Genomic DNA, 12464 nt, shown 5'->3' with positions numbered 1-12464 from the left:
GTGTACTATAAAGCACATAAAGTGAGATAATAAGTCTTAGAAACAACCTTAAGCATACCTCGTCAGCTACTCCACAATATAAGCATTGTACTTTCTCATGTATATTTGGATTTGTGATTTATGATATTAACGAAAAGAAATTCTGTTTACAATCCTATCATCAGAGTTATTTCTACTTACAAAATGTTTTCGCTGTACTTTTGGTTTTGTTTGTTAGCGACAATCAGATGTGGACAGCTCTCGACTTTTTTGAAAACAAATTATTGTTATAAAAAGGCGGTGTTAAGTTTATGTTCTAATGTTTTACAAAAGGATATTTGCCATTACAAATAAGAATTTATAAGCATAATTAAAAAGACAGACAAATGTGTGGCCACTTTTGGGCAATCTCTTTGATGATCTGTACCGTAGAATAGGATTGCAATAGGATGGCCCCCGCTGAGTTGACACCGCTTAAACTTAACATGACAAGCCGGGCCCTGAACCTGACATTCACTCCGGCTCCTTCCCAACAGGAGTCCCCCCGCAGGTTAAATCCATCTTACACAAGACAGCACGTCAAGATTAACTAGAGTTCACCCCCACACTTTCATCTCTAACCCCATCTACAAAATTACAAACCGTTTTTAAATGCTCGCTATCTTCGGCTGAAGTGATTAATGGGTTGTAAAACGCGTTATCTTTCGAAACGCGTCCGTTTTAAAGAACGGATGGCCGGGAAAGAATTGATTTGGTCTTTCTTTAATGATTACGCGTTACTTATAACGCGATTACCATATTTTCATAGTATTGTAATTAACTAGTTTTGGTAATCGCAAAACCATCTGTCTGCTTTCTTTCTCACTCTCTCACTTTCTCTCTCCCTCCCTCCCTTACCTTACATTCTTCATCTATCTATCTATCTATCTATATATATATATATATATATATANGCTCAAGTGGTAGAGCAGCGGCGTATCAAGCTGAAGATCGTGGGTTCGAATCCCGCTCGTGCCATTGACTTTTTTATCTCAAATAAAAACCTTAATTAATTGTAGTATTTATTGATGTTCACAGTCATCTAATGGATAATGCAGTGCTGGAAACCTCATTTTTTCTCACTATATTCAACTTTCCAGTATTCAATTATCTGTCTGTCTGTTTCGATCTCTCTCTCTCTCTCTCTCTCTCTATATATATATATATATATATATATATATAAATTTATCGTTCTATCTAATATGTATTAAATCATTTTACACTGACACTGTCAATGATTTTGATTGCTTTTTTTTTGCATTTATCGTTAAAACTTTTCATTTCAAAAGTATTATAGAATAATGTGCTTATTATTAAGGAAATTATTCACAATTGCAGTCTATATTTATTACGTTTTATTTTTACCGTTTTTATTTATTTTTGAATTATTAAAACTTGAAAAATGTATTTATTGATTAAATTCACTAATTTCATGGTCCGCTTGACCAATTAATATATTACAAATAATTAAGGTTTTTATTTGGCAAAAAGGAGGGAAAATTCAAAAGGTGCGGTTGAGATGGGAAATTGGTGTCCGAGTGGATCGAGTCAAGATAGCTCAAGTGGTAGAGCAGCGGCGTATCAAGCTGAAGATCGTGGGTTCGAATCCCGCTCGTGCCATTGACTTTTTTATCTCAAATAAAAACCTTAATTAATTGTAGTATTTATTGATGTTCACAGTCATCTAATGGATAATGCAGTGCTGGAAACCTCATTTTTTCTCACTATATTCAACTTTCCAGTATTCAATTATCTGTCTGTCTGTTTCTATCTCTCTCTCTCTCTCTCTCTCTCTATATATATATATATATATATATATATATATATATATCGACTGACGAAAATAAAAATCAAACACATGTCATAAAATTCCACATATTGTTGACATAATTATTATTTTTTCAGTTGGGATCAAAATCCCCGAACGGAAGTGTGTTAATATATTGTTCGTTTTGTACGTGTAAACACTTTGAAGAAGGAAATATTTTTTTATTTAGTTTTCAGTAAAACAAAAATAAACTTTTAAGAATTTTAATAATATTAACAATATTAATTGTCTATTTATGATATTTTTATAGCAAGAAAACTTAGTTTGTATAAAGTTTATAGTTGCTTTTTATTTTTTATTTATTTGTTTATTTTTGGTGGGGTAATCGATGTTAAAAATGTTCAGTGCTGTCGTACAATGTCATAAATATTTTAACGATTACATCTTAAATTACTATAATGCTGTCAGATCATACGTTCATAAATTAAATTCATGTTTGATCCGATTATTGGGAAATAAAAAGTAGGTTTTTGTGAATTGAAACGTTTCAATTGTATCAGTGGGTGTCATTGTTTGTAGTAAATGTATATATTTTCTGACGTTTTAAGGTAATGAATTTATACTCGTCATTACTTAACAGTGAAATTCACGATCCTTTCTCGAATAGGATATGTAAAAGAAAGGCGTCATTAATAATGCAAAGGGGTGACAGCATGCGGGAGCTTACAATCCTACATTACAATTTAACATACGCCCTTACATACCGATGTGAGTAGGACGAAGGACTCCGGCTATGCTTTCCTCGGTGTAAAGCTTCTTATCTAATTGAATGCCTCTGTAAACTCCGACATTAGTGCCTTCAAGCCGACCAAGACGTGACTCTTGAGGCGTAGAATTGTGTTACCCCCAGTTGTAGACAATGTAACTAAATCCAAGACGGCATTGGATGAGTTTCAGGGGTTCGTATGCAATGTCGTATCAGTAAAAAGGGGCGAATCAGTCAGTAGTTATGTACGAAACGCTCTCGTGCTTCTCAAACGAAATATGTTCCTCGTCTGCTGAATATTTGACGGCTTGATGTGGAACCGTCGAGGGGGCAGACGTTGGTTACCTCCATTTGGGTGATTAAAAGCTCGATTTAATATTAACGCCCTTCCGAGGTGGAAAAAACGTTTCACCTCGTTTCGTCTCAAATCACAAATAACACCGTGCGTTTTCTAATTTCGGCAGTCAAATCCGTTAATTAGAGAAAAATATGGCGTTAATTCATGGCCGGAATGCGTTTTCATTTCCAAGTGCTTTCGAAGGGGACAATGGAATCCCAATTCTTTAATAGACAGGAGGTTCTTCAGCCATTCCAGTTTTAGCGTACCTGTCGGAATGAATTCCAGATGATGAATCCCTTCATTTAGCGCTTAAATTCTTGTTTAGACTTAATGGAGTGACATTCCAACGTAAATGCTCTTTTCTTAAATAAAGCATTCCTTGTTTGCTTAGCCGCAATCCCATTCTATGGTATTTGACATTTTTCTAAAATAATGTCACCGCGAGTGTATCTTTTAATAACCGAGCGAGGCGTGGAAAAATACATAAAAGTAATGAAAAATTTCCCGTATTACATCCCGACCTCAAGGCACGTATTATTTATAAGGCTACTCGGAAGAGGTGTTATTTTTCCCTTGGGAAGTACAGCCGTGAAAATGGGGATTTTCCGAAAAATTTACGCTTATTGCCCCGGATGGACTTTGTTTAAATTCTTTATTTATGATGTTTATTTACCTCGCAATATTTTTCTTCCTCTTATCCTTATTAAATTCGAGTCGGTTGAACAACTTCTCTTTTCAATTTCCATGACGACTTATTGCTTCATTACGTTTCCATCTATAAAATCAACTCGAATAGAAAAATGTCCAGTAAGATCATAAACACCCCCATCTTCTTTTAGCATGTTAAACGTTAATTTTTCCGCAATGCTGCGCCTGGCGATTGGTAGAACGAAAAATAAAGCTTTAACAGTCCTTGAGCTTGTTATTGTTCGTTTTGGTTATATTTTGTGTTAAATTGTAAGATGCCAGAAGTTAGTAAAAGAAGGAAAATTAATCAACTCCTTCATTCAAAATGCTACATATACACTCGAAAAACAAATGACACGCTTCAGGTCGGGGAAGTATCTATTTTGAATGAGAGTATAAGGGCAGGTCAGAAATTAACAAAAGAAACCTATTGGTCTGATTTAATTAATGCGTATTTAAACAATGGTTACCTCCGACCTAACGGATAGCAATGTGACTACATTTTCGACCCTAACATCTAACGTGTGTGTTGTTTAGTGATCGTTAGTTAATGATTATTTGGATATCGTGAGATGCGGTCTGGTGTGACGTAGGTTCTAGAAAACATTTTCTTTATGGTGCCACGTTTCGATCTATATTGAGATCATCTTCCGGGCGGAGCGTTCGCAAGATAAAGAAAATGTTGAATCCTTTTTAAAAAGATAGTTCCTACTCACAGTAAGTTGTTTTGCAACATCCGGATTTCGAGCCTTTTTTAGCTCATCATCAGGTTGAAGGACTTTTACAACCACGTCTCTCGACATGAATTGCCAAAATGAACCCGCTGATACCTCCGCCAACGCGACGTTCCAATGAACAGCTGATTTTTTTAATGGCGCTCAATTTCAACGTGCGAAACGCGGAAATTATAACGCAAATAAATATTATACTAGTAAATATTTAATATTATTAAATTACTATAAAAATAATAACAATTAAAATAATTAGTTTAAATATTGGATGTTTGATATTATTTATGTACATATTTAAAATGGGAGGTAGATCTGTTATATTATTAATGCATTTATCACCATGTTCAATTTTACATTTTTTAATTTCAAATTTCTTAAACCAATCTAATTCTTTCCCTTTGTTGAAACTATGTAACACTCTTGTATTTAGATTTGAGTTGAAATTATGTTTTGTTTCTTTTAGATGGTCCTTAAATTCCGAAAATTTGCTCGATTTAGGCATTTTTACTCTTGTTTTTATTTCTATACCGCGTTGTCCTACATATTTAATATCACAATCATTAATGAGTTGGTAAACCCCGCTTTTTGCCAAGTTGTTGCCAAGAAGAAAATGTTGTTCTAAAACCTACGTCACTCCAGACCGCATCTCACGATCTCCAAATAATCACTAACATCTAACATTGGCCCTGGCCTGTTAGATCAAGCAATGCTAACTAGCCCATACTTACAAATCTACGTCATCATTTTTCTCGATCTAACAGGACCTAACAGACATAACAGGGCTAACACGTAGATCGTGAATACCCTTAAAATGTTTTAAAAAGAACGTTAATATTTTACAAAGACTCTTTTTTAAGCAAACTTGCAAAGACAATTTGAACTTGAATAAACCACCGGGAAATGTTGTCCGGGTCGAGAGACCTTTGGTATTGGGCTTGCGAAAATGCATGACTGCTAACTATACAATAGAACCTTATTGCCCCTAGCTAAAAATGATTTTGATTGATACGAAAGAAAGGCACAGGGCTCGTAAAATCTCCTTATCGCTTAATTAATCTTAATAGGTAAAATTTCGTCGGATCGATAGATCTGCGATAAATGCTCTCTATTCGTGGCTACATAATGTTGTGTTTGTATTAAAAACGACCCGAAGCGGCGGTCGTAGAATAAATTAACCGAATAGTCATGGCAGTTTGCATTCGCGATACCAACTGCGAGACTTGTATTAATTGGATTAATTAATTAAAACCACCTTTCAAATGCATTGAAAAGGCCGCTCTTTGTTGTTCAACAATTTCTTATCTGTTTGCTGTATTCAAACCCTACCCTAATATTTTTTTCTTGTTTGAATTATTTTTATTAATTGGTTATTATTTATAGTTTAAGTACTTTTTAATTTTGCTTTAAATATAGGCGTATTAACTCTTTTTTTCATTATTATTTAAAGATCGTGAGATGGGTCTGGTGGGACGTAGGTTTTAGAAAAACATTTTCTTTATCGCAACAACGTTTCTATTTTTAAATCCATTACAGTTCGGGGTCCGATTGACCAATTAACATTTTTCAATATTTATGAAAGGTATTGGTTGAGATAAAAAAGTCAGTGACACGAGCGGGATTCGAACCCACGACCTTCGGCTGAATACGCCGTTGCTCTACCAACTTGAGCTATCGTTACTTACGTCCGCTCGAACACTAACTCTCCATCTCAACCTCACCTCTCGTATTTTCCCTCCTTTTTGCCATTTTTTAAATGTCGTGTAATCTATTTGATTCTCGGCGACAAATGAAATGGCCACGGAGGGCTTTCGTGAAGATATAATTCAGTTTAATTATTAAACCCATTACAGTTCGTGGTCCGATTAACACCAAATTAACAATTTTCAATTAATTAATATTTATGAAAGGTATTGTTTGAGATAAAAAAAAGTTTCGATTTTTATTGAGAGCATCTTCAGGGCCTTGTGATGTCTGCATTTCAACAAAAAAGTTCTCTGATTGATAGCCGATGCAAGTTTCTTCTCATTGTTGGCGATGTCCTTTAGAATACTCTACAATGAGAAGAAACCTGCATCGGCTGTCAATCAGAGACCGTTTTTGTTGTAATTCAGACAACACAAGGTCCTGAAGATGATCTCAATAAAGATCGAAACGTTGGGACGATAAAGAAAATGTTTTTTTTTAAACCAACGGCTTATTTTTCACTTCACTCTTAAACTTGACTGGCTTGAATTTCTTAAAAGTCAGAATGTTTTATTTACTTCATTTGGGACATGTACACATCCTAAATTAAGTAAATAAATAAATTAATAAAAAAATAAAACAGCCCGAACAAAGAAGAAAACAAAATTAGCAGAAAGTTTTAGTTTTTGAATACTGTTCAATTATCCTATACCATATTTTCCTAGGTAGCTTAGTCTGGAGTGCTAGAGATTTTATATTTTATGTTATATACACAGAACCGTTTGAAAGGTATTGGTAGTAACTTTCCAGGTCGGTTTTTCTGTGTGTGGGGGTAAGACTGCGTATTTATACTGATACTGTCCCCTGTGTGCGCCCGGTAGTATAAAAGAAGGGGCCAGCGGAAAGAAGAAGACTATAACTCTTTCTCTTTGGTTTACGTGTGAAGGAATAAATAACTTGCTTTTATTCGGCAACCTTTGTCGAATGGAGCACGTAGCACGGAGAAGAGGGGAAGGGAATAAATCTATCCAGGGATAACAACAGAGCCGGGCACTGTTTCCGACAGCGAGGGGGACTCTATCAATACTCCTTAACATTGACTTAGACCTGTCACCACAACTCAATCTTCCACGAAATTTCCCATTTTCCTCGCCCGGGCTAGATTCTTGACGCATCGATAAACCGATACCTTCTTATTTTTCCAGCAAACAACCCTAGAGCGATTTTTATAATGCTAAAATAAACAAAAATCTGAAAAAACCATCTCGATACGGTTCGATAGCCAACTTTCAACTGCAAACCTTTTTCTTATATATTTATACAGATATTGAACAAATACATATTATATCTACGCGGCGGTAATACCATCAAATGCAGCCTCAACTTTACACTGAAGTGAAGCGCCAGCTTTCACGGGCTTTTAACTCAAACCAAACTTTGTCTTGCGAGTTCTTTCCAGTACTTTAATTTCTTCTAACTTTCTTTTTTCTCTTCTTTTTCAGGGACCGAGTCTACCGGCTTAACTTGAGCAACATAAGCCACTCGAATTGCGAGGTAAGGTTTTCAATTGTTTGGATTCTCATTACAATGAAGCTCCTTAAGAATGCATTGCCGGATAGCGCTGAAAAACGGGGATGGAATACTTCATTTCATTAAAATTAAATGAGCTATAATAGCGTATTCAACACGTATTAACTTCACTTCTTGAATTTTAAAATGAAAAACCTTGTTTGAAAACATCAATTTAATTATTTTTTAATAATATTAAAATTATATTACGACGATATCCCAGCTTATTTTCCTTGAAAAAAGTTTTTAGTTTATATCAAATTTCTAACAAAGTTAACACGAAATCGGAAAATTAAAAATATTCTGGACGTTTTGAAATTCGAGTTAGGGACTGGAAGCAATTATTTTTATGGTCTAAAACAATTCAAACAATATATTCATTCCATTGTACATTGTCCTCATAAAAATCCAAATTGAAAGCATTATAAATAAAAATAATGATTTTCCCGTGTTAAAAATATGTTTTGATAATATTTCTTGACAATGGCAATGTTTATGAAAGGTGTTTTGAAAAAAAATGTCAGTTTTCTTATGGATAAACTCATCCATCAACGTTCCATTATTACTGACCCTTTCTTGTCCCTCCTACCTCAATCCTAGGCTTGGCTGGTTAAGTTTAAAATGAATTATTTGGAAAATTTATAAAATCGTAACAATTTTTGCATATCGCTTGTAAAAAAATTAGTATAAAAGAATGAAGGATTATAATAATTAATATTTATGTAGTAATTGTTAAGCTTGCCAAAAGTGAACACTTTTGAATTAATGTTTCAATTATACAGATGATCTATAATATAAAGTTCCAAACGAGTTTCTGTACAAAATTCTAGCACACTTTTTCTGAAGGATTTTTCAAAAAATGATGTATAACTGTAGTTTTCTGTTTATTAACTGCAGTTTATACATGGATTCAAATTGTTAAGAAGTTATGTAAAATGAAATGTTATCCTGCAAAGAGTCTGCAAAAAGATATGATACATTTTTCCCGAAGGCTCTGGTAAAGATGGCAAAATCAATTTTGTTAGCAAGTTGATAAATCGTTCCATTTGTTCAAAACAATTGTAAAATAAGGTATAGAACTTGTAACTGTCAGTAAAAGTATAATCTAATATCTGATGTTAATGCTGAGTGTTGGTCTGCGAGTCGGTTAATTCAAGCTGAACCGGCAATCGGCCCGTTTTCACTCGCGGGTTTGTTGGACTAAGCAAACGCGCTTCGACATTTCGCTCTCTTCAGTAAAGAACTTTGAAGAACAATTTTGAGTAGTCCAACTCACCCGCGACCGGGTAGCGACCCAAGTAGCGGCCCAATGCCGGTTCAGCATAATGTTTGAGGTCTTATAAAAAGATCTTTTCATTTTATCATATTAATTTTCAAAAATGAAAACTATTTGAATGATTTGTAAAACTTCACAGAGAATTTAAAATTGGTGGTGGTTGTTGTTCTGCGAGTGGATGAACTCATTCTGGACTGATCGACACTGATCATTACTGGGTTCGTCTCGTTGTTTTCTTGCTTCTTCACGCTTCTGCGAAGAACTAAAACATTTTTGAAAAATTTATATTTCCGTGTTTTGACAATCAGTATTCTTCAATTATTAAAACTGATCCTAATTAGATGGGAGGGTCTGTACAATGTTTAGATCGGATTCCATATTGACAAAGGTTGTCAGTCGTACAATGGGACATTTGAAAAATGATCTCAAAGGATTGAATATTTTTTTGAAGGGGAGATTGGGACTTGATCAATTTCCCGGAAAGTATTATGGAGGCCATAATAGCTGGCCAACGACAATCCTGTTTAATGCGGACCGTATGTTCCTTAATCAGCAGCCCACTCAAATAACGTCCACCGCACTGTCATTAGTTAATTCCTTTAATTATTTCAAATGACGATACCGACTTAAGCATGAACATTAGTTAACAAGTTTCTATTGGTTGCAATAAGTAAGGCTTGGATTGCAATAGTCCGATCTCGAGAGGATTTACAGACTCAAGATTAGGCCAAGTCATTTAGGTAATTAGATTTCCATACAGTGTGCACTTAAACGTACTTAATCCACTAGCGGGCGACTGCTTTAAGTTTATTAGTTTATTATACAGGACCGGGCGTTCATTACCGTGTGCAACAATCGGCCTGGGGTGCTGTTAAATGGGCAATTTTGAAATTAAATTTTAGTCAGTTGACAGTAAATTCTGATTAAAGATAGTTCTCATATTTTCACATTCCAAAATCGGACTCGGCCGATTAGAAAACGTGACTCTCTTCTTGCAATCCTTATCTGGCAAATGATTTCATCTGTAGGCGTGACTACGCATTCAGTTGTGCGCCGAATAATTGCGGACTCGGGAATCTTATCATGGAAATGTGAGAAATATATGTCGTTGTGAGAAACTCATGGGCTAGACGTGTTCCTTGCAAAATAACAAATACATTTGGTTACTATTCTGTCCTTTTGTTTACAATGCTAATTATCTCATTATTAAGTGAGTACTGTTATAAATTATAATACTTAGTTAATTTTTCTCCAAGACGTTTAAATAAAAATAATTTATTTTCATCCAAATTCCAAGTTATTTTTTACAAACCACCCGATTAATGGAAATTTTATTCGATGACGGTTGAACTGAATACAACTTCATCTTTTTACTTGATTCATATACTTTCACTCATTTACGTTTCCGTTAATTAGTGAAGAAGGCGTGAAGCTGGAATAAGTTTAAATGAAACATGAAGCACAGATAGTATACGGGCCCTGTGAAGTGATCAAGTGCTGATTAGATCAACATGACATCTTATTCTCAATTTTTTTTCATTTATCCAGCCTTTTATTCATTATCACTCCAAGGATTTAGCGAATGAACTAAACCATCTATCGTATTTTCCTTCGTTTCTGCTTAATTTTTAAAGTAATCGTTTCCTTGTAATTAAGAAATCGATCCTTCTTAAATAATGGGATGATATCACGGCGAGAGTCTTTTACTACTTCACCAAAATCGAAGTTAGCCATTCCGTGGCTTCAGCTTTTAGTTTATTAACTTAAACCTTCACGCTAGAAAAGAGATTATTTATGGTCTATTCTCATACAATTTTTTAAGTTATTAGTCAAATTTAGATATCCGAAAGTACGCCCACAACCGCAATAAACTGTCTTAATAGAACTTGAGAAAACGGAAGTAAAGTTGTTTGTTACATCGTTTTCCCATCCTTCACCAATCCTGCTTTTGGTACATTCCAGGAGTGGCTCTTGGAATTTCTTGACCAATGTTTAATTTCGAAAAATTAGAGAGTTTTTCTCTCCTCCTCAGTCCAAAAAATTCATTAAATAGCGCTGAATACAACAGTCCATTCATTATGCAAATATGATGAACTGACCAATTATTGGAAAAAGGGGCTAAAAAATATTTTTTTCTCAAAAAAATAGTAGTCAATTTCACAGACGAATGCAGTGATTCGTTTGATTCCTATGGAACTTACTTACCTCACCTCACCATAAAAAATGTGGAATTTAGTTTTCTAATATGGGATATAATTTTTTTGTAATCCATAGACTTAAATAAGTTAAGTTACTACTTTATAAGGTACCTTTCAGCATGTTTGCTTTTTTAAATGTTTTAACAGTACTTTCACGTTTATTTACAGTTATTAGTTGGCGAGTTAATTGTAAAATGGTGTGAGCTTGCGAAGCTAAAGGTAGCCCCCGAAAAGTGCCAAACCCTAATGCTCAAAGGGAAAGTGGGTACCCCCCATACATCCGGATAGAGGGAAAACGAGTGAAGCCAAGCGATCAAGTCAAGTACTTGGGAGTAATATTAGGCGATAACCTGAACCCAGTACACCACGCTATTAAAATAAGGGAAATGACAAGAAGGGTGTACAATAGATTGAGCGTAATAGCGAGAGTGGAATATGGACTTAGGACAAAAGCGCTCTCCACAATCTATAAAAGTGTCTTCCTCCCAACAACAAGTTATGGTGCAGCCGGATGGGCCAAACGACTACCTAGCAAAAGCAAAGCTACAATAGAGCAAAGCCAACGAATAGCTCTTAAAAGAACCACAAAAGGGTACAGGACGATTTCAACACATGCCCTACAAGTAATAGCAAATAGACCTAGTCCTTAAAGAAAGGGTGATCATCCACCAAAAAAAGAAAAATGAGGCTATTGATATAGGAGCAAGCCAGGGAGAAATAGACTGGTTCCGAAGCACAACGGTGAAGGAGGCAAAAGAGTACTTGGGGAAAATGACAAGGGCATCATGGCAAGAAAGATGGACAAATAGCAATAAAGGTCGGCTAACATCCAATTTTTCCCAAGAGTTGAAAAAAGACAAATAGCAAAATGGCTACACCCCGACTACTGGACCACCCAAATGCTATCAGGACATGGAAACTTCGCAAGCTATCTTCATAAATATAAGAAAAGAGAAAGCCCTTTATGCTCCGTTTGCAGCACTGAAGATGACGCCGAACATAAACTCTTCAGCTGTATAAAATTCAAGGCAGAAAGAGAACGTTTGCGAAAGACCATCACCTCAGCAGAATGGCCGCCTAATCTCCAAAAGCTAGTCTGTGATATCAAATCTTTTGGAGCACTAAAAGACTTTGCCTCAAATACGCTTAAATGAACAAGTCCCCATTTATTCTATTTATTCTAATTATTAAGTCCTAAACATTGTTATTATTGTTAGAGTTTTATTACCGTTATTTATTTATTGCATAATTAAACATAGGTTTAGGTTTAGGGTTTCAGGCTGTTTTCCTCTACTTAGTGAGAAAATTTTAGATAATGTAAATAGATAGAAAATAAAACCAAGGAAAAGTAAATGTGCAAAGGGAAACCAGTAAGGGAAGACCTTTTGTTTTAGGTTCTAAAAAGAAAATATGGTCCCTTCAAAAACC

At 34.9% G+C, this 12464-nt stretch overlaps 1 protein-coding gene across 3 annotated transcripts in view; it reads left to right on the top strand.

The window, feature by feature from the left end:
* LOC106672544 (semaphorin-2A) overlaps positions 1-12464 on the top strand; it is a 702354-nt gene that overhangs the window by 600713 nt on the left and 89177 nt on the right. For all 3 annotated transcript variants that reach the window (XM_014404069.2, XM_014404068.2, XM_024226294.1), the window contains one exon: positions 7496-7547. In XM_014404069.2, the coding sequence (XP_014259555.1) occupies positions 7496-7547 (52 nt within the window). The remainder of the gene's footprint in view (positions 1-7495; positions 7548-12464) is intronic.

Source organism: Cimex lectularius, unplaced genomic scaffold (assembly GCF_000648675.2).
Source record: "Cimex lectularius strain Harlan isolate CLEC.00 unplaced genomic scaffold, Clec_2.1 scaffold48, whole genome shotgun sequence".
NCBI classification, from domain to species: Eukaryota; Metazoa; Arthropoda; class Insecta; order Hemiptera; family Cimicidae; genus Cimex; species Cimex lectularius.
The sequence above is the reverse complement of the archived record's forward strand: the minus strand, read 5'-3'. Positions and strand labels throughout refer to the sequence as shown.